Consider the following 22,284-nt stretch of genomic DNA (forward strand, 5'->3'; position numbering starts at 1 on the left):
CTGAAAGGCTCTAAGATTACTTAAGGCCCGCTGGGCGCTATCTCTATGCCGTTTCTTAAGACGAAATATCAAATGGGTCGACGAAAAACGGGCCAAGCGAACAATTCCATAAAAAAGACAAGGTTCATATATTTGCAACAAACTGCGTTTGAGAGCAACATACAATGATTTCCTTAAAAGTGCTAGATAAGTGATTTCCGAAAAGACAATTCTACTACGATTCAGCATTAATGAGGATAAAATATGATGACATCACGCCACATAACAGCAGCTGAAGCGCGAAATTAACAAAGAGATTTAAGGAGAGAGTGTGAGACACATAAAACGTGAACAAAAAAGAGAAGGAAAGAACCCACAACCGAGAGAGAGAGAGAGAGAGAGAGCGCGCTAAGAAGATTTCCATGATGGGATTCGACTCTGCAACTTTTAGTTGTCTGGTATTGTTAGTAATTAAATAATATAGAAAAAAAACTGGAAGTGCAAAATTCAAAAAAAAGATTCCACATTTCACAAAGAAAAAATGTTTAAAACCATTTTTGTCTCCGGAGTTATGTCAAGTAAACATCTGCAAGACTTGAAAAGTTTCGTTGGCCAGTAACGATTGTTACTCAGAAAAGGACAAAAATATACGAAAATTATGAAAACAATTGCAAAATTTAACAAAATCTTGCCAAAATTCAAGATATTAACATCTTCAAAAACATTTGATTGTCTCAAGAGACTATCCAGTATCTCTATATCAAGCCATAAATAGTTTCACTGGCTCAAAAATTTCCATGAATCTGGAATGAAATAATTTTCCAAAAATTTGAAAAACTAAATAATCAAAAAATTGCTAAAACTTGAGTCAAAAAGATTAAAGAACCTAAAAACAATTGAAACTAAAAAACTGCTTAAATTCCTGTTATTAAAATCATCAAAAACAATCCATTACATCCAGAAACTACGCAGTAAACTATTATCAAACCCTAGAGGAGATGTAGCTCTTGAGGCTAAAGAAACCTAAAAACTTGAAAAAACGTAAGCTTTTATCAAAAAATTGCTAAAATTTGTGATAGAAAAAAATTGAAAACTGTTCCATGGCCAATGAAAATTTTCCAGTAACGTATTATCAAACCCTTAAAGACGTTTTCTGGCCCCTGGGTCTGGAAAAAAAATGTCAAATAAATGGTAAAATTGGCGATGTTAATTTTTGAAACAATTCCATTACCACTAGAAACTATGTAGTAAGCTATTATCAAGCCCTGGACGAGATTTATTGACACCTGGGGCTGATAGAACTCAAAAAAAAAAACTTGAAAAAAACTGAAAATTAGTATGAATTTGCGTGTTTTTAGCAGTTGTTCGTCATCAGCTACACATGGGGGTGGACCCGCGGGCTGATGGGGGGGGAGATGGGGCAACAGTGGTATGGGGTCAAAAGTGCGGGGGGTGGAGGCAATAGTTAGGTGAGCAACAGTAGAGGTGTCTTCAACCTCCAAAAACCACCCTTCACACGATAAGTATGCTTAAACAGACCAGAAAGGCTCTCAGAGCATTTATTGCCCACTGGGCAATACCTGTTTAATCCGCTTTAAGGACGAAAAATCAAATGAGTCAGTCGACAAATCGGTCAAACGAAAAATCAACAGGACTAACATAATTGCTACAAACTTCGTTTGAGAGCAATTAATTGGAAGGAGGAAAAAGTATAACAAGCCAACATTATTAATATAAATAACACAATCTTCGTTTGAGACCAAACAACTGGAAGGACGAAAAAGTATAACAAGCAGTCAAAACTCGAAAAAAATATACATTGAACAAATCAATTCAAGGTAAAAAAACGTTTTAACAAAACCGTCAAAAATAAATTCAAAACATTTAAATGATTTACTGAAACTCATTAGAGAGACAAGGAGACCAGTCGAGAACGACACGAAAAACAGAGCCTACTAACGTCGGTGGAACTTCTCTCAAACAACCGGCGAGCGGTTGGCTTTGTCAGTAACTAGCTATAGTTTAGTGAGGCTAGATTTAACTTAGTTTAAGGGGTGAGAGGTGAGCGCAGCGGGGGGATGCATGGGGGGCAACCTTCAAAAGCACCCTTCAGACAATAAATATAAGTCTCCAAAACAGTTTCTGGGAATCGCGAATCGCATACTAGACAAGTGAGCTGAAAGGCTCTATGAGCACTTAATGCCCGCTGGGCGCTACCTGTTTATCTTGTTTTTGAGGACGGAAAGTCAATTGGGTCAGACAAGAAATCGAGCAAACTAAAAATCGCATATAAAGAAAAAAAACAACAGGACTAATATAATTGCTATAAACTTCGTTTGAGAGCAATTAAACATAGAAAACGGGAATAACTCAAAAAAACCTCTGATATTTTTAAGCAAGCAGTATCATAGTTCTTAGAACAGTAAGATAAACTTTGAAACAATTTGCAAAGGACGTCACGCACGCAAAAAGTCTTTTTGGAGTCCAAAACAATAATCAGCTTTCCAGCCGCCGTTGATTCCCATAACCAAGATTGGGATACAAAAAAGAAAAAACTAGTGAAAAAAAGGATTTTTGTACAAACAATTTTAAAGTGCGAACTATTTTGATGTCATTTTGTAGGTGAAAATACTCTTGTTTCATAGTGAGACAATACAACAGCTAGTATCAATACCATTAAGCATTAGAGATGGTAATTAGGACTTATAGGAACCAAGTTGGAGAAACGGGCATCTAAAACTGGGCTCTATGGGTTTATCCCGTTTCTATTTCTGATTTCAATTTTTTGATACTGACTCAGTTCATTTTAAACTGCTTTGCTGAGCAACTGCTGTCTAAAAACGCTTTCAGCAGAATGAGAGAAAAGTGGAACCAGCCTAGAGAAGTCAAAGCGATTTCAGGCAAAATGTTGAACAAGTTGTGAACTAAGATAAAGCGAAAAATTCTTATTCGACGAAGTAAAAAAATAGGAGCGCTATAATAGCCGGCTGAGAACCTGAGGCGGCTTTTAATAAGGACTTCTGATCTTACGTCAGAGCTGCTAAGGCCATGATGCAGAAAACAGATTCTAAAATTGAAAGGATTGTCAGTTTTTCTTTTCAAACAAAAATACAGTTAAGTTTACCACATCCGAGAAAAACGAAATCAATTCTGAATGACATCATCTATACGAATTTTTCAAATTGTCGGCAACATAGCCGGCGGAAAATAGCCGCCGTTGACGCGCTTGATGCAGATCGGGATTGAACCAGAAAAAGGAAATAAGTGATAAATTGACCGAATTTTCTATTTTTTCAGTGTCAAAAAGTGTTCTAATTCAGCGTGCAGTTTCATTTGGATTCCAAAACTATACCTATTTCAGCTTCTACACTGAAAGCTAAAAAGTTTAATACCAATGTCAGCTAGCAAACACTAATGAACTTTGAGAACCTAATTCTCAATGACCGGGCTTTATCGGTTTATCTTGTCTTTTAATTTTGCTCTTTGACCTTGACTGTATTCACTATCTTGCGTAATTCATTGAGTGATTGGATTTAAAAACCATTCAGTTGAAACAGTGAGTGAGATAAGTCAGAAGTCAAATGTGAAAGTCGTGACTTATGTCAAACGAAAAACGTGATCAAAAGGTAAAGCAAATTTATAAAAACATAGCCGGAGTTCCATGGAGTGACTCGAAGCGTCAAACCTTCACAAAACCGTAATTGCAGCCGAAGCCATTACCTTTCTTATTACCTCCCCGGGTCTGACCTAAATATTGGAGAAATTTAAACCGCTGTCACCAAGGGAAACAAAATGCAGAAAATTTTTATATTGAAAATGTTTGGTAAAGTAAAAAAAAGTTCAATATACTTAGGATGGTCAACATAATGATAGGCTCAAAAAGAGAGCCATCAATTGTCCTCAAACAAGCCATTATTCTAGTCTAGAAATTAACTTAAATCTTTCAAAAAAAGACGGCTCAAATTTATGTCTGAGAAAACTACTACATTTAGAACCCTAATCACTACAATTTACACAAAAATAACGCATACTTCTTCCTTGTTTTATATAAGCTAGACAAAATGATTTCAAATTAATTCAAAAATTAAATTAATCATAGAAAAGACATAAGCAACAGAATAATATTCAAAGGCAAAAAATCGTTTAAAAACAATACCAAACTAGACTGCTATTATGAAAAAAAGTCTGACTGCATTTCAAAAATTTAAAGCCAAAAAGTGATTGAATTTTTAATGAACCGAAAATAAAATCCCAGATGTTGCACAAATAGACTATTTCTAGTAATTAAAACCAAAATAAAAACAGAAAAATTAGATAAAACTACCAAAATCGGATTAGCATGTGTACAATTTTGTAAAACAAAATAACATCGCGATAGAAAGAGGCAGCGAGTATATGAATTATCAAAGAGATGTTGCCATATTTCAAAATAGCATCGAATAAAAATTATTTCTACAAAAAACAAAAGCAAAAAACTGAGCCACTTAGACGAAAAAACGGTTATCTATATGTCACCTTCTGTCAAAAATACTTTTCCAAGTCAAAAAGTTATTCACTAAACGCAGCGCATGAGCAAAAAACTCTTCGCGCTTCAAAAAAATTAGTTCAGACAGCATTTTTACTCACTTTCGCTTTTAGGTCAAAACAGCGTCTGAACAAATAGTACTTCCGGTAAGAAAAATCCTGAAGAAAACCAATACTCCTCTCTTCGAGTCGTTAAAAAGAGAGCGCCTAATTAATAGCCGTTTGAGAGGCTGCCGTCGGCTATTAAACAAAATGCATAAAAAACTTTCCCAAACGGAACTTTTTACTCTAAGCATAAAGAAAGATGAGCAAATCAATTCCCGTAAAGTGGTTCGTCCCCGAAAACAGTTTAGAAAATAGTTCCGAAAATTGTTGACCGTTTTTGTGAAGCCTGACTCAAATTTTAATACAAAAGTTAACAGTTGCAACATACTGCAACTGAAGAGGTTCGAGCACAAAATTTTGAACAATTTTTTTCTACATGATAATCTCGCACAACTTATGTACTGCTTCACTTAAACTTGTGGAAGCCTAACAAATGTACAGGTTTCTTCCTACTAGTGTCTATTTGCTTTTCTTGTGTATATTTTATTGCTAATTTCATTTTTTTCTCAGTTTGAATGAAAAAAGTTTTCCTCTATAAAAATGTATAGTAATCACTGAAAAAAATATTTATTTCCCTTATGATTTATAAATTTCAATAATTGCCTCAGCCATCGCTTCGCGGCCATTATCACATCAGAATTTCTCTTCAGTTTGCAAAAAAAAACTCGTGACCATAATAATAAAGGGCTCAATAGCTTAGACGCGTATTATTCCCCACTCAACTAAATGCTCACCTGAACATTGGCGTGAGTGGAAACTTCGATGCGTTTGAGTAGCGCCCAGATCTTCTTTTGCAACACTAGCCTAGTCTGCAGGACGCCCTGTGATCCGATCTTGGTTAGCTCCTCATAGATACTCCGGTTAGGAAGCAGAACTGGCATCAGTGAAGGTTCCTCTTCGATTATGCACCTTAAAGTATTTTGAAAAATTAACCATCTCCCCTCCGAAAAATTGCAGGAAATAGCCTTTCAAACCATGAAACTTTGCCTAAGCAGCTCAGCTGAACCGTAATCTAAGAGCTCAATAAATCTCTAAGAGGGGCATAGGATATCAGGCGAAAACTCGATTGGGCGAAGCCAATTTTTGCCATTAGACAAAAATTTGTAAAAAGCTTTTCGTGGAACTGTGCCGAAAGCTAGTTAAAGCACTCATATACGGTCTTTCACAATCCACTGGGCGCTATAAATTCTTAAAAATATTACCGACTAAAGCCGGAAGAATTGCAGCCTGCTTTAATAGGGGGAGAGGGGAGCCCGAAGAGGACTAAGAAATTAACTAGGGGACTTCAAATAACCTCATTAGAGGTTAATATATACCAATATAAATCATAAACTGAAAAATGGCACCAGTTTCAGCGCACTTGTCACTTGGAGTTTATCAATTGCGTTCAGCCACTTAAAAATGTGAATGAGAGAGAACTTTAGATGACGCAAAACGCAGAAAGTCAAGGGCCTAAAAATCACTCGAAAAGTCAAAAAACGGTCAAGCGAAAGGGAGGGGGAGGGAAGGTGTAGGTGGGGTGGGGCAGACAGGTTGGGGTACTGTAATTCAGATAAGTAGGAGTGAATTATAGAGGCTCAAAAAATGTTAACATAGCCGGCAGATTGCCGAAATAGCTGCAAAAGAATAGACTTGCGTGTCGTATGATAGAGATAGAAACAGATACAGATATAAGTTGGAAAAGCTATCGACGCCGCTCAAAAGGCTATGTAAAAAGCAGCGACAAGTTAATAAAGTTTGTTTAAAATCATCGCACAGAAGCCTTTTCATTAGGGACCTATATTACAAATATGAGTTTTCTCGACCTTAAAACCAATTCAAATTAAACTCAAGTTTTGAAGTGCAAAAGTCATTTTATGGAGATAGGTTAGTCACGTATGATGAAAATCTTATCACGCAAATGAGCTAAAAACGGTAGCAAAAAAGGTGGGAAATGGCGTTACGCGCCCAGATGCCGTTAGTGTGAAGTCATTCAGAAAATTTGCTTTTTCAGCTTTTCTGTGTGAACAAATGTAGAACCAAAATAGCGTCAGACGACGAAACAAAAAACACAGCAGGACACGTCCTGGCATAAAACTGAAAGAATTTTCATCGACTAAACAAAAGACTAGTCCTAGAAGGGACTATGAGTGAAATGGGAAAACCTTCCAAAAAAAATCAGATCAAAAACTTTAAAAAAGAGAACTAATGTCAAAATGTCGCATGAGAACAAAAAACCACTGGCGAGAAATGGAAATTTGGTTCAAACAAAAAACTAGGCCAAAAAAGAACAATGAATGGATTAGGAAAACCATTTAGAAAAATCTTATCCAAAAAATTGAAAAACCGTAAAAAATCAAAGTAAAATTGTCGCATGTGAACAAAAAACCACCAGCGAGAATGCTAATTTTTATTCAAACACCGTTTTCTCACTCTACACCGTTTAAAATCAGAGCATAAAATTGCACACTGCAAAATCACTCGCTTTTTAGCTCCAATTCCTGTTTCGGCGAGACCAAAATCACTGATCCAATTTTACTTCAAAAATCGAGAAAATGTGTGAACAGATATTAAAAAAAGACATAACAGGATAAGTGCTGATGTACCATTCAAATTTCAAAGAATTTTCAATGACTAAACAAAAACTGGGCATCGATGGACTGAGTGAATGGGGAATACCATTTCAGATCTAAAAAAATCAGATAAAAAAAATTTAAAAAAAAATGAAAACAAATGTCAACATGCCGCATATGAACAAAAAAACCACTAACAAGAAAGAGAAATTTGTTTCAAACAAAAAACTAGGCCAAGAATGAACTATGAATGGCTAGGAAAATCATTAAAAAATCCGATCCAAAAAATCGAAAAAAAGTAAAAATCAAAATGAAATTACCGCATGTGAACAAAAAATCATTAGCGAGAAAGCGAATTTTTTTTTCAAACACAGTTTTCTCACACTTCTTAAAATATAGGGTGCAAAAATTTTACGACCCAAAAATAACTCGCTTTTTTGCTCCACTTCCTGTTTCGGCGTGACCAAAATTACTTCTCCAGTTTGACTTCAAAAATAAGATGTTTGCACAGAACTCAAAAAAAGACAGCACCCCAATACAACTCAAAATTGTAAAAAACAAGATCACCGCAATATAGCTCCGCTCAGCTTGCAGTTATAAACAATTATATATTTTAGGAGCATTCAATTGACTTCAATTGGATTTTGAAAAAGCGTCTATAGTATTAATTGGTTTTGTCTTCATGGCTAAAAAAATGGACTTAGCCCAATCCATTTTTCGCCCAATATCCCATTTCCTCTCTAGAAGAGCTGGTCAGAAACTTAGCGCCATCGGGCTTTATTAGTTAATTCCAAGACAACTCCGAGACAGAAAGTCACACAACTCAAACATAGCCGATTGCCGGAAAATAGCCGCCGTTAACGCTCTTCATGCATATCGGGATTGAAACAGAAAAAAAAGAAGAAACAACCTAACCTAATTTTTCTTTTTTAGAGTCAAAAAGTATCCTAATTTGGCGTGGTTTCAGTTTAATTCTAAAACTATACTTAATTCAGCTTCTAAACTGAAAGGTAATAAGCTTAATACCAATGTCAGCTAGCAAGCACTAATGAACTTTGATAACCTAATTCTCAATGACTTAATGACCACGCCTTATCGGTTTATACCGTCTCCTTTGATTTTGCTCTTTTAACATCGACCGTATTCACTACATTGCGTAATTCAATGCGGGAAAGAATTTAGAATCCATTCAGTTGAAACAGTGTGTGAATTATGTCAGTCAAATGTGAAAATCGTGACATATCAATTACCTCTTTTTTACACTTGAAAAGTATTATTAGGCTCTGCAATACTATGTGGTATCAATTAACGTTATACATTAATGTATACTGTGTATATTAATGCAGCATCGATCAAAAACAATTTTGACAAAAAAGCCAAATTAAATGTAAAAAAAAGTGAGCCAAATCGAAGAAAAACGGCTAAAAACTTACTACTCCATGAAAAAAAAGTTGAAATGAAAACTTTTATTTTTTGCAATGAAAAACTTTGAGATGCTCTCACAATAAAAAGCCATAATAGGCTGACAAGCGTCCAGTTTTCAAGAAAAATCGAAAAATCGCAAGAAACTGGTAAAAACAGCTCCGAAATTTCTCAAATTTACTGTCATATTGCTCAACAAAAACCTTTTATACCATAAAATTGTAATCAATTGGTAAATTAAAAAATCCTGAGAAAAAATGAGCACTCTAATTCCCAATCAAGGGAATAAAACCAATCAATAAACAAAAAATTGCCAAATAGCTTAAAAACCCGCAAAGAAGTCGAAATAACTTCAAACTAGTGAAAAGTAATATTAATCACCTATAAGCAGAGCCAGCAGGTTGCCGGAAATTAGCCGCCGTTGACGCGCTTGATGCACATCGGGATTGAAAGAGAAAAAAAAAGAAAAAAAACTTTTTCGATTTTTTTTCATTGTCAAAAAGTGTAATAATTTGGCGTGTAGTTGCAGTTGGATTCTAATACAATACTTAATTCAGCTTCTAAACTGAAAGCTAATGAGCTTGATACCAATGTCAGCTAGCTAACGATCTAAAAGAAATTTCATAACTTAAATCTCAATGACTTAATGACCGGGCTTTATCGGTTCATCCCATCTCTTTTGATTTTGATCTTTTGACTTTGACAGTATTCACGACATTGCTTAACTCAATGAGTAAAAGCAATTAAAATCCATTGAAACAGTGAGTTAAGTAAATCAGAAATCAAACGTGAAAATCGTGACTTATGTAAAACAAAAAACGTGATCAAAAGGCAAAGCGAATTTTAAAAAAGCGCCTAAATAATAGCCGTTGAGATGCTGACGCCGGCTATTAATCAAAACTGTAAAGCAAAAATTTCCCAGAAAAATACACCTACCTGTTCACAATAATTGCTTCAAACTTTCCTCGAGAGCAATTAACGAGAACAGTAACGACGTCTGATATCATTGACACCAGGTGGTACAATCAACAGATCTCACGATGAAAAAGAATGAACATTGCTAATGTTGACAGTAATGCGCTTTCAGCGATCAACTGTGTACTGGGTTCATTTCCCTTGCTTCAAAAGAACTGCGTCATTGTAGATTGAAGTTGAGCGTAATACGATTTCAACTCTTATAAAACTAAATGCTTTCCGTACATAATTTCTCACCTCATTTCGGTTTCTGCAATCAAGTTTGAGAATCCTGAGAGAGCTGCCAGCACTGACTCGATGTCAGCGCACCAAATATAGCTGAGATACACCATCTAAGAAAACAACTGCTATATAGGAAACAAACAAGAATCACCTTTTCATGAACATGACAGATCTAGAGTAGAATTAAATTTCCGTAAAATTAGAAACTGATTGTAGAGCACAGATTCCTAACTAACAAATAAATTTTGTCAATTACCTCTAGATTGTGAAGAGTGTTGAAGTGTGATGTCAGAGAGCTCGCCGAATCCTGAAACCACAAACAATCTCCCAATTACACCTTAAATTACTTCATTTAAAATCCATATATTTGATTTCTGAAGAACTAAAGTATTAAAATAGTATGCACAGGAGAGTCTGTTTCTCTTATCATGACTACTTACATCAAAGTGATTAGGCTCAATCAAAATGATCAATATTGACCTAGTTAATGATGGTCTTTCAAAGGACTGTAAGCAATTGAAGAAGCCGGACCGAAAGAGTTTTTAAGAGCTGTTTTCCTAACTAAGTTTCTATCCTCGTTTCCTATCCAAATTCATTCTTTATACACTTTTTCAGGTGTCTGGGCGAAGACACTGACTATGCAAAATATACATTCCCTTGACTATAATGCCTTCGAATGTCCCGACGGTTGTTGTTGAACTTCGTTCTACGGTCGCTGCCACAGACAATATACAAATTTTCTACGTATATGCTTGATTGGTTGAGATCATACTTACCTTATTTTTGTAGATGAACGAGTGTCGATACTGCAACAACTGCGATAACCACTTCAAAGTGTCCAGACACGAGCAATAGTGGCTTTCCAGCAACTTGTGGCACACTCTCACTATGACGTCACTGTTGATATCAAGGAATGTCTGCAATGGTGCCATTGGGTTCCAAAGGGAAATGTAGTCCTCTTGGTGCAAGCACAGCAACGCCTGGATCAGATAAACCTCCCAACTTAAAATTAAGTTTCATCATTATGATGCGAAAGATAGATTCTTTCATCAAAGAAAGACTCATGGTGTACTCAAAATTTTTGAGAACGAATTTTTGATGCTGTATTTTACAAAGTCAAAGTCCCTTTATTTTATTGTTTGCTTGATGAGAAGATGCTTCCAGTACAAATCTTATCGAAAAAATATGTATAAAATGTATCCAATGGCTGTCAAAACAGCTCATTATTTCTCAGCGACAAAAAATGGCTGTCGTCAAATTTTTAACATCGTTTCAAAGCTCATACGAGTAAGTTAAAACTTTTTACCGAAATCTATCATTTTCAATCAAATCGTAGAAGTGGAACAGAAAAAAAAGTTGAAGGAAAACCCGAAAATGAAAAATCTGAGGAAAGGGGAACGGGGGAAGGGATAATGATCGATTATAAAACATATCCGGCATATTGCTGCAAACAGCCACCACTAATTCCCATAACCTCATTTAGGATTGAAAGAACAGAAAATTAAAAAAAAATCTTGTACAAAAAAAAAACATTTTTGAAGTGCGAAAAAATTTGATTTCCTTTGTAGTTAAACATTTTATAATGAGACATAAAAGGGCTTCTATCAAGGCCAAAACGCATTAGAGATGGTAACCAATAATTATAAGAACAAAGTTCAAGTAGCGGGCATACAAATTGTTCTCCATGGGTTCATCCAGTTTCTATCTAGCCTAGAGAGGATTTCACGCAATATGTCAACAAGCTATGAGCTAAATTAAAGCAAAACAAACTAATATTCGGCGACTTAAAAAAACAGAGCCGAAAGAGTCCCAAAAATACCCGGAAAGTCAATTCTATCAAGAAAACTACCCTTTCGATTGACTGATACCTAATAAAACCACCTATAAACTCAACAAAATTATAAAAAAATTATTGTAAAATTAGCAGTTACTCCACAGAATTTAAAACCAGAAAAATTGACTACTCTATGATATAAAAGTGCAAATGAAAAACATTTATTTTATGCAATGAAAAACCTTGAGATGCTCTCAAAATAAAAAGCCATAATAGGCTGACAAGCGTCTCTAGTTTTGAAGAAAAACTGAAAAATTGCAAGAAACTGGTAAAAACAGCTGCAAAATTTCTCAAATTTGCTGTCATATTGCTCAACAAAAACCTTTTATACCATATAACTGCAATCAATTGGTAAATTAAAAAATCCTGAGAAAAAACGCGCACTCTAATTCCCAATCAAGGGAATAAAACCAATCAATAAACAAAAAATTGCCAAATAGCTTAAAAACCCGCAAAGAAGTCGAAATAACTTCAAACTAGTGAAAAGTAATAGTAACCACCTATAAACATAGCCAGCAGGTTGCCGGAAAATAGCCGCCGTTGATGCGCTTGATGCACATCGGGATTGAAACAGAAAAAAAAAGATAAAAAGAACGACTTTTTCGATTTTTTCAGTGTCAAAAAGTGTTATAATTTGGCGTGTAGTTCCAGTTGGATTCTAATACTATACTTAATTCAGCTTCTAAACTGAAAGCTAATGAGCTTGATACCAATGTCAGCTAGCTAACGATCTAAAAGAAATTTCATAACCTAAATCTCAATGACTTAATGACCGGGCTTTATCGGTTCAACTAGTCTCTTTTGATTTTGATCTTATGATTTTGACAGTATTCACCACATTGCTTAACTCAATGAGTGAAAGAATTTAAAATCCAGTCAGTTGAGACTGTGAGTGAAGTAAGTCAGAAGTCAAACGCGAAAATCGTGACTTATGTAAAACGAAAAATGTGATCAAAAGTAAAGCGATTTAACAAAGGAGAGCGCCTAAATAATAGCCGTTGAGAGGCTGACGGTGACTATTAAATATCAGAACACTATCAAACCAATCCTACAATTATTACTAGAGGAAACTCACAACTTTAAGGTAAAAAAAGACAGCAAAACAAAAAACTGCTTGAACTGGCCGCACGAATCTGTTCAACGGTATGAACCAAAAACCACTATCTAATTCCGCCACAATCTGAAATTTTGTTTAAAACTATAAACATAAACGAATAAGGTCGCACAAAATGCTCTCAAACCACCGGCGAGCGGTTGGCTTCGTCAGTAGCTCAGTAGCTAGCTACGGTTTAGTGAGGCTAGCTTCAGCTTGTTTCGTCTCGTCAACTTTAGTTTTCTAGCCTTGTTAACAAATAAATCAAATAAAAACGGATATTTTGAAAATTTGCAAAATATTGCAAAACTTAAAAAAGCTTCCAGATTTCGCAGTAAAAATTTTCAAATCTATCTTTTGTCTCTGGAGTTATGTCACGTAACCCCTCTGCAAGACTTGAAAAACTTCGTTGGCCAGTAAAGATCACTGTCTCAGGAGACTATCCAGTATACCTATTTCAAGCTTTATTTTCGGAAAGTAAAAAAATTAAATTTTATCGAAAAATTGCAAAAGCTGGAGTCATTAAAAAAATGATAACCATATCAATAACTCTAGAAACTATGCGACAGCTTATCATTAAACTTTGGAGGTCCCTAGGACCCTGGTGCTCGAAAAAAGACAAATTCAAAAAGATTCAAAAAAAATTGCAAGAGTTTTTAAAAATTGCTGATATTAAAGTCTTGAAAAACATTCCATTACATGTAGAAGCTACGCAGTAACCTGTAATCAAACCCTAAAGGACGCTATGTGGCTCTTGAGGCTGGAGAAACCTAAAATTGACAAAAAAAACTGCTGAAGTTGCAAAAAAAAACTGCTAAAATTTGTGATAAAAGTTCAAAACTAATCCGGGGCAAAAAAATTTCCAGTAATTTATTATCAAACCCTAGCGGAGATTTTCTTTAAGGCTGGAAAAACCTGAATGAGAAAAAATGTCGAAAAAAATTCAAGTTTTGTAAAAAAAAAATAATAAAACTCGTGGTGTTGAAATCTTGAAAAACATTCCATTACATTTAGAAACTATACAGTAACCTATTTTCAAACATTAGAGGAGGTTTCTCGGCTCTTGAGGCTGGAGAAACCTTAAAAAAAACCGACAAAAATTTTGAAAAACTAAAAAAAAAATTTTTTCGAAAAATTGTTAAAATTTGTGATACTTAAAGTTTAAAACTATTCCAAGGCCGATAAAAAATTTTCAGTGACTTAATAATAGAGCCTTAGGGAGGTTTTCTGGCCACTGGGTATGCAAAAACTTGAATAATGGAATATAACTGTCAAAAAATTGAAAAAAATTGCACGTTTTGACAAAAAAAAATGCTAAAATTCGTGACGTTAAAATGTTGAAACCATTCCACCACCACTAGAAACTATGCAGTAAACGATAATAAAACCCTAGAGAAGGTTCCTTGACGTCTAGGGCTGACTCAAAAAATAACAAGAAATTTCAAAAAGCTTAAATGGTGCAAATTAGTATAAAATTGCGTGTTTTTAGCGATCGGTTTTTCGAACGTAGCCACGATGGGGGGGGGGGGGGGGGGGGTTACCGGGGAGGGGGGGCTGATGGCGAGGGAGGGGGGTTGGCAACATTGGGGTGGGGGCTGATGGCGAGGGAGGGGGGTTGGCAACAGTGGGGTGGGGAGCAACAGCGAGGTGGGGGGGGGGTCAACAGTGGGGGTGTCTTCAACCTCTCTTCCGCCCTTCACACCATAAGTATAAGTCTCCAATACAGTTTGAGCTGAAAAGCTCTAAGAGCACTTAATGCCCACTGGGCGCTACGTGTTTCTCCCGTTTTTGAGGACGAAAAATCAAAAGCGACAGTATTCTTTTAATTCTTTAAATTATTTTTTATAAATTCTGCAAAACCATTCTTTATAACAAATTCTCAAATATCCCTAGTCTATAATTGATGGAAGAGTACAATTGAAAAAAAAACGTAAGTAAGTATACATTTCGAAAAACCAGAACGACTGAGCAAAATGAAAATTAATGAACCAGACAAAAAAAAATTTTTATGACTAAAATTTTTTAGACAAAAAATTTCTTTATGACACTCTAAAAATTGCAGTATTAATAATTGTTCTCCAAAACTTTAAGAAAGAGTTTGTCAGTTCATTGAGCACGATGGGACACCTAATCACCGCAAAAATAATTACAATATGAGCAAAAAACAAAATGCAGAACTGGTTCATTTATTTTAAGGAAAATCTTGCCTCTTTTATGAAAAAACAGCTCTAAACAAAGCTCGAGCATCAAAAACTTCTGAAGGCACAAAAAACGCGATAAGCAAAAATTGACCAAATTTAGCTAATTTACTACAACTAAAACAAACTCAAACTAATATCAATAAAAATATCACGATACAGTAAAAACTACACTACAAAACCGCGAAAAATAGCTCAAGATTGCATCGAAAAGTCTAATATATGACTGTGACAGACAGAAAGTCACCCAATGTAGATTTAATTGTTAGTATGTTTTTAAAAAACCACTATACCCAAAAAGGCTACTTAGGAAATTCCACCAAAAAGCGCGTGATCAAAAAATTTTGCTCGCTTGGCCATTGGTACTTTTCTCGAGCATGTGATACGCTCACTCTCAAACATGCGGTATGATAAAACTCTGCATTTCAATAAGCTTCAAAACCACTGCATTTCAATAAGCTACTTTCTAGTGGCAGTAAGCATCAGTTATCAGAAAATAAGAATCTCAACTGAAATAAAAAGGAAAATTCATTTAAAAAATTAATCCAAAAAAAATACGATAATTCAAAAAATACGTAGAAAAATACAAGCAGGGAAAATAAAAAAAATAGGCAATTGCTCGTAGAATAATGGAAAAACCAAGATAAGCACCTAAACATCTCTAACTTTGGAAAAAATGAAAAAAAAAATAGGAAATAGAGAGAAACGTTAAAAAGGTTTCTCAACAATTAGTCAAATTCAAAAAAAAAATCCCTTGGTAACCAAGAGCCAATATATAATTTGAAACAAAAATCAGTCAACAAGAAAATGTTTGAATTCAGTCACAAGTAAAATATTTTTCACACCTAAATGTCTCATTCCATTTCTAAAAAAATCATGAACAAAAAACCCTTTTTCCCGGTAATCGAATTTGTTCACCAAACTTTTTTTCACTTTATTCAATCATTAAAGTGCATCAATATATAATTTGCAACAAAAATCTGTCAACAAGCAAATGTTTGAATTCAGTTATAAGTAAAATACTTTTCACACCTACGTGTCTCACTCCGTTTCTAAAAAATCATGAACAAAAAAAAACTTTTTCCCGGTCATCGAATTTGTTCACCAAACTTTTTTTCACTTTATTCGCTCATTAACTTCCGGTTTTTCAAATCGCTCAAAAATAGAACACCATAACGTCTCTTCCAGTCAAGAAAAGCGCGAAAATACAACTCCAATTTTTCGAATTATAAACATACACCGCAGATTGCAAAATAGCCGCCGTTGATTCCCATAACCACGATTTGGTTTGAAAGAAGAGAAAATGAAAAAATGTTTTTTGTAGAAAACCAATTTTAAAGTGCAAATTAGTTTGATGTCATTCGGTTGTTGAACAGACTCTTGTTTCACAGTAAGATGACAGAGGGGCTAGTATCAATACCAATAAGCATTAGAGATGGTAACTTAGACTTATAAGAACCAAGTTCGAGTAACGCGCATTTAAACTGGGCTTTATGGGTTTATCCCGTTTCTAATTTCGTTTATTAATACTGACTATATTCATTTTGAATTGCTTTCCTGAGCAACTGCTGTCTAAAAACACTTTTAGCAGAATGAGCGAAGAGTGAAACTAGCCTAGAGAAGTCAAAGATTTTACGCAAAATGTTGAACAAGCTGTGAACTAAGGTGAAGGTAATGCTGAAGGTAAAGCAAAAAACTTTTATTCGACGAAGTAAAATCGGAAAAGTCTTGACATATAATTCAAAGAAATTTCATTGACTGAACAAAAAACTAGACCCAGAACCTATGAGTGAAATGGGAAAACTAAAAACTCAGATTAAAAAAACCTTAAAAAAAGAGAAAATTAATGTCAAAATGCCGCATGTGAACAAAAAACCACTGGAGAGAGATGGAAACTTGGTTCAAAAGTGAACTATGAATGGATAAGGAAAAACATTTTAAAATCAGATCCAAAAAATAGAGAAAAAAGTAAAAATCAAAGTGAATTTGCCGCATGTGAACAAAAACCACTAGTGAGAAAACGAATTTTTGTTCAAACACCGTTTTCGCACTCTACTTTAAAATTAGAGTGAAAAACATTTCATGCCTCAAAACCAAATGCTTTTTCGCTCCACTTCCTTTTTCGGCGAGACCCAAATCACTACTCCAATTTGACTTCGAAAATAATTAAAATGTGTGAACAGATCTTTAAAAAAAGACAGCGCTCCAATACAATTCAAATTCTTTGAATTGTAAAAATGGGAGCGCTATAATAGCCAGCTGAGTAGCTGAGGCGGCTATTAAAAACTGCGATGAGATTAATTGTCTTCAGCTATAGCTACGCATTAGAAAAAAAACTAGCTATTCGAAAAAATTCTAACACAATCATATTTCGAATTTACTTGATTATCAACGGGATAAATTTCGAAAATTCAAACGGATTGTTCCGCGCATCTTTATGCTTATCTTACGCAACTCTAATGATTGCTCGGATTTTAGTTCAAAGGACCCAAATATTTTTAATTTTCGAAAGATCAATTTGTTAAAATCTTTGCAAAGTGATTTTCTCATTTTAGACAGAGCTTTGGCTCAATAAGCATTTAGATCTCAAATTGATCAAACGTTGTTTATGTTGTTAGTAGTGTTTTCAAAGTTCTGATTTAATAGCAGGATAATTTTTCAAGAACAGGCAAATTCTCACATAATTTTATTACTACAGAACTCTAAGTGATGATAACTTTCTTTATACAGATAACGATAACTGATTTTTTTTCTCGCAAAATAGCCTTTTTTCGAACGGATTTGTATTTAGAAATAAAATAAAATAGACATGTCTGAAATTTATTACTATTACTTTCCTGGCTTTTAAATTTCCCCGCTGAATTTCTTTATATTAAAAAAATATAAATAAACTGCTGTTTTATTGAGACGTAATCACTCTGACAGAACAACTCCAGAGTTTTTCTTGCATTATTCTGAGAAACCCAGACCTGCTAAAGTGCTAATGTTTTGCAACAAGAGCTGATCATACTTTTCCAGAGAAAGTCACTAAAGTTTACCAGATGAGCAGAATAGCAGAATACAATTGTACTGGACTGAACTTCTGACATGTATGCAAAAGAAATTCGCATTTAACGGCGAACTTACCGCCAGATACATTACGGACGTTTCCAATTAATGATTCTTTTCTTTTTAATGTTACCACATTGCCAACAAAGAGTCACAGCAAAACCCATTAGAGTACTTGAATGAAAGATGCTAATGGCTCCTTTCTTGTTTTGCCTAATCACTTTCCATGCAGCTACAAACCATCATCAGTTCCGCTGCAGTCAATGTTTCACATAAGGTGAAGAACAGACATTAAATGATGGTGAATAAACAGCGGTTCCCTTCACACACCACGTGCAGTGATAGCTAGCCTAAAACTAAAGCAATGCAAAACCACAAACAAAGCATGCATCAGGAAACAGCCCTCACAAATTACCTCTCTCTCTCTCTCTCTCTCTCTCTCTCTCTCTCTCTCTCTCTCTCTCCTCTTTCTTTCCCACCAAAGGCAGTGAAACAATCAAACTGAAGAGTCAAAGTTCTTCGTTCAGTCCTAATTAGATGCACTTGCACAGATTTTTTAAAAGCCAATTAGTCATATTTCCCCGTCACAATCATTTCGAGTGCATTATTATGGCGACACAGATTGTTTACGAAAGGTAAGAAAGGGGTATCAGTATGCCAACACTAAGTTCTAACGAAAATAAGCACACGAACAAAAAGTGAGTGAAACGTAAACTAACACAAGGAGGCTCGGTAATGTGCGATCGCACATAAGGTACCGACCCCGCTCATCCACAATTTTGGCATAATTGTCAACCAAATGAGGAACAAATAGAAAAACCCAAAATTTCGAAGTAATTTTCAAAAAAAAAATTGGTGTATGGACGAAAAGATAGCCTCCAAAGCAAATAACTCAGTGGAGTAAAAAAAATGCTGCATTAGATTGATGAGATATGCCAATAATAAGAAAGCGAGTCACGACGAACAGGAAAATCAAACAACAACATTTATTACTTTAAAAAATTTGTCCAATTTAAAAAACAAAACTTAAAAACAAAGTCAAAATAGCGTCAGATAAAACTGAAACTAAACAAAATAACTTGTAATTCACCAGAACAGATATGGGATCAGTCCATAATAAGGCTTCGTAACAATTAGACAATAAAAATTAAAGAATTCAAAATTCGCTTATAATTTTTTTTAAAAACAATTAATTTCAAATTAATGAAAACCATTAGAAATCAACTAAAATATCCCATAGGCTTACGATTACCAGTCTTTCTAAAGATGGGAATTAAGAACTGTCGGTATTAAATTTTTATGTGGTTACAAAAAGAACAACAAATAGACAACAAACAAAAAATCAGTTAAAATTTGCCAGAAAACGCTTTCGAAGCCGTAAAGCCATACTTTGGCCCACAAAATATGTTCCATTTCACCTTCTTAAAACACCAATACTGTATTAAGTAACATCTCATTTAAGAAACCAGGTAACAAGTAGACAAAATAGAAAAAATACAAAAATAAGTAAAATTTGTTTTTTTGGAAAAAAAATTATTTCCAAAGACATGAAAGCCATTAATTACAAATTGAAAAAATTAAATAGGTTCGTTTATTCTTCTAAAGGAAAAATTTTAAACCAGGAATGATCCAGAATACATCTTACGGATACAAAAAGAACGTAAAAAAAGACAAAAACCAAAAATTAATTTGATTTTATTTGTAAAAAAAAACCGTGTCCAAGCCAGTAAAGTTATAACTAATTCTTTAAAAACATTAGATTTTGTGATAATAATCCCTTTGAAACCTTCCCATGACAACAAAACTGTCATATTTGGTCTGTAATTAACGGACTAGGTAACAAACAGACAAAAAGGAACAGAATTTCGAAGTTAAAAATTGTTCTTTTTTATTTTGGAAAACAATTAATTTCTAAGTCATGAAAGCCATCAGCTATCTACTAATACCAGAATATCGGCCCATCTATTCTTCCATGAAAAGCCAATGAAACCTGGTCATTGCACAGGAAATTTCATACAACTAAAAAGACAGGAAAATTCATACGACTAAATGTGGGTAATTGCACAGGTATTTCATTCGACTTGCACAGGAAATTTCATACGACTTAAAGTAAAAACGACAGTTAAAGAGAAAGTTTAAAAAAATGAATTAAATTCTTCGAGAAAGTATTGTCGAAGCCGTTAAAACCAGAGTCTATATCCTTAAGGGTTTCAATATCATCAATTTTGCCTTATTTTGAACGCCAATAATGTGATATATGAACTGTCAATAACGTGATAAGGAGACAAAACGAGAAAACGTGACAAATCGCCAAATACATGAAAATAAAAAACTTGAAATCTAGTAGTATCAAAGCCAGAAGACCACAAATTAAGGCGTAAAATCGCAATAAAGATTGAATTTAAAAGCAGTAGAAAGAAGAAGCATTCTTTCAATGCTGACACTAAGCTACAAGTTGCCCAAATTAAGCGAAAATGAAGGCAAAGTTCAGTAAGCCATTATTTATTTAAAAATCAAATATTCTTAATAGTCAAAACGACCATAAGCTTTCAAGTAATAAACTAGACACAATAATTTGGAGCTAATTAGGTCAACTGGACTTATCAATAGTGAGCTTTGATGTGAAATGTTCTATTATTTATTTAATAAAAAGATCGAATTTTTTTATAAAAAAGCCGGACTGCTTACAATTATTTTTGGATTGTAGCAGTCCAAGATTGGTCCAAAACTAGCACTGGTAATTCTGTTTGTCCATTAAGAACACTTAATTTTTCGAATGTTATAGATATAGATATTTTGTTAAAATGAAAAATAAATGCCGCATTTTTGATAATCAACGAGTAAAGTTAGCAAAAAACGGCAAAGTTTTAATTACGGAGCACTCGCAACGGAAGTTGAAGTAGAAATAGCCCCTTTTGAGTCTACAAAATTGTCTTAGTGGTGTTTGGGTGTGTACTTCCTGCAAAGTTAATCAAAGTGGACTAAAGTAAATTATTTCGTGCTGTTTTTATGTAGTCTGAATTTTGAAATATTTAGCCAGAATTTTAGACAAAAAAATAGAAATAGCCGAGAATATTTTTGTCTTTAAAAATAGTATCAAAAAAACTTTCTTAAAAAATATTAACAAACTTTAGCAAAATTGGCGAGATTTTAGTCAAAAATTGGCTAAAATTCCGGAAAATGTAAATAAAATCAACATAATTCACTCTATTTTCTCAAAAGTTTAAACCTCGATAACTCCCTGTAATGAACGAAAAAAAAATCTTTTTAATTCCATATTCTACGGTGGACAAGCTTTCTAATAATACCAGTCTCAACTCTACGATGAATATATCGATCGTCCAAAATTGTCTGAAGAAACCCATTTGAGTATATAGTTCCTCCCCCCTCAAGAGGAGTCGGAACAATTAAAGCAGTATAATAGTCAAAGTACTGATATATACGTCTGCAAAAAATGCGCAGAACTTTATAACTCTGGTAGACTATATTGTGGTTTCAGATTAGATGTTTCGACTCCTTCAGGTTCTTAAGTCTTATATTGCAGCCGTAAATAAGCAACCACGGTCAGATCAGAACATTTAACAATCTTTGCACCCCCACCCAGCCTATGGTGTTTCATGCCATATAGTGAAAGCCATGCTATGGTCTGTATGGGTCATGCTTTCGCTACTCTGCCCACACAAAAGCCATGCACGAACTTAATCTATTCAGGCCAACAACATTCAGGGATAACACATCGACATTAATTATGGGGTAGGAAACATGAATATAGTGAACATACATTGCACGACTCCATCAAAATTGATTAACTAAATAAGAGATTTGAGTCGCACCACACTAAATTTCAATAGTCATTTGTCTCGTTTCTAGAGTAGTCATGTTGAAACAAGATGCAAGAGGTAATACTGTAAACTTCATACAATGACGTCTTCCTTCGATCTCATCAAATGACCGGGCAACGAAAATCTTTTGTTTGCTATGTACTTAGCAACAGGAGCCACATATACCTCTAATGAATTTATTTTGGCCTCCTACAGTCAACTATCATTCACCACGAGACAACTACATTACCACAGAATAAGATTTTACACAAAAACGTGACAATTTGGCGCAATTCAATAATAACAGTAACAGTTTGGAATCAACTTAAACAACAAATGCCAAATAGTTTGACAACACTAAGTTGACATAATAGAAATTACAAAGAATGTAATGAACTTACCTTCATGCTTTCTTGGGCAAGGTCGGGTAACTGTACTTGAGTAACGAGAGCTGTAAGTCCAAACACCAGATTGCACACCTGTAAATACAGCATTCAAATTATCATAGTAA

General features: G+C 34.4%; 1 protein-coding gene across 1 annotated transcript in view; it reads right to left on the bottom strand.

Annotated features, from left to right (window-relative positions):
* The window catches only part of LOC142347999 (neurofibromin-like), a 634,373-nt gene that overhangs the window by 174,760 nt on the left and 437,329 nt on the right, over positions 1–22,284 (bottom strand). The window contains exons 13-17 of the mRNA XM_075399163.1: positions 22,175–22,252; positions 10,556–10,759; positions 10,036–10,086; positions 9,795–9,889; positions 5,343–5,517 (exon numbers count right to left, since the gene is read on the bottom strand). Of these exons, the coding sequence (XP_075255278.1) occupies positions 5,343–5,517; positions 9,795–9,889; positions 10,036–10,086; positions 10,556–10,759; positions 22,175–22,252 (603 nt within the window). The remainder of the gene's footprint in view (positions 1–5,342; positions 5,518–9,794; positions 9,890–10,035; positions 10,087–10,555; positions 10,760–22,174; positions 22,253–22,284) is intronic.

Source organism: Convolutriloba macropyga, chromosome 10 (genome assembly GCF_964194025.1).
Source record: "Convolutriloba macropyga chromosome 10, txConMacr16.3, whole genome shotgun sequence".
NCBI lineage: Eukaryota > Metazoa > Xenacoelomorpha > Acoela > Convolutidae > Convolutriloba > Convolutriloba macropyga.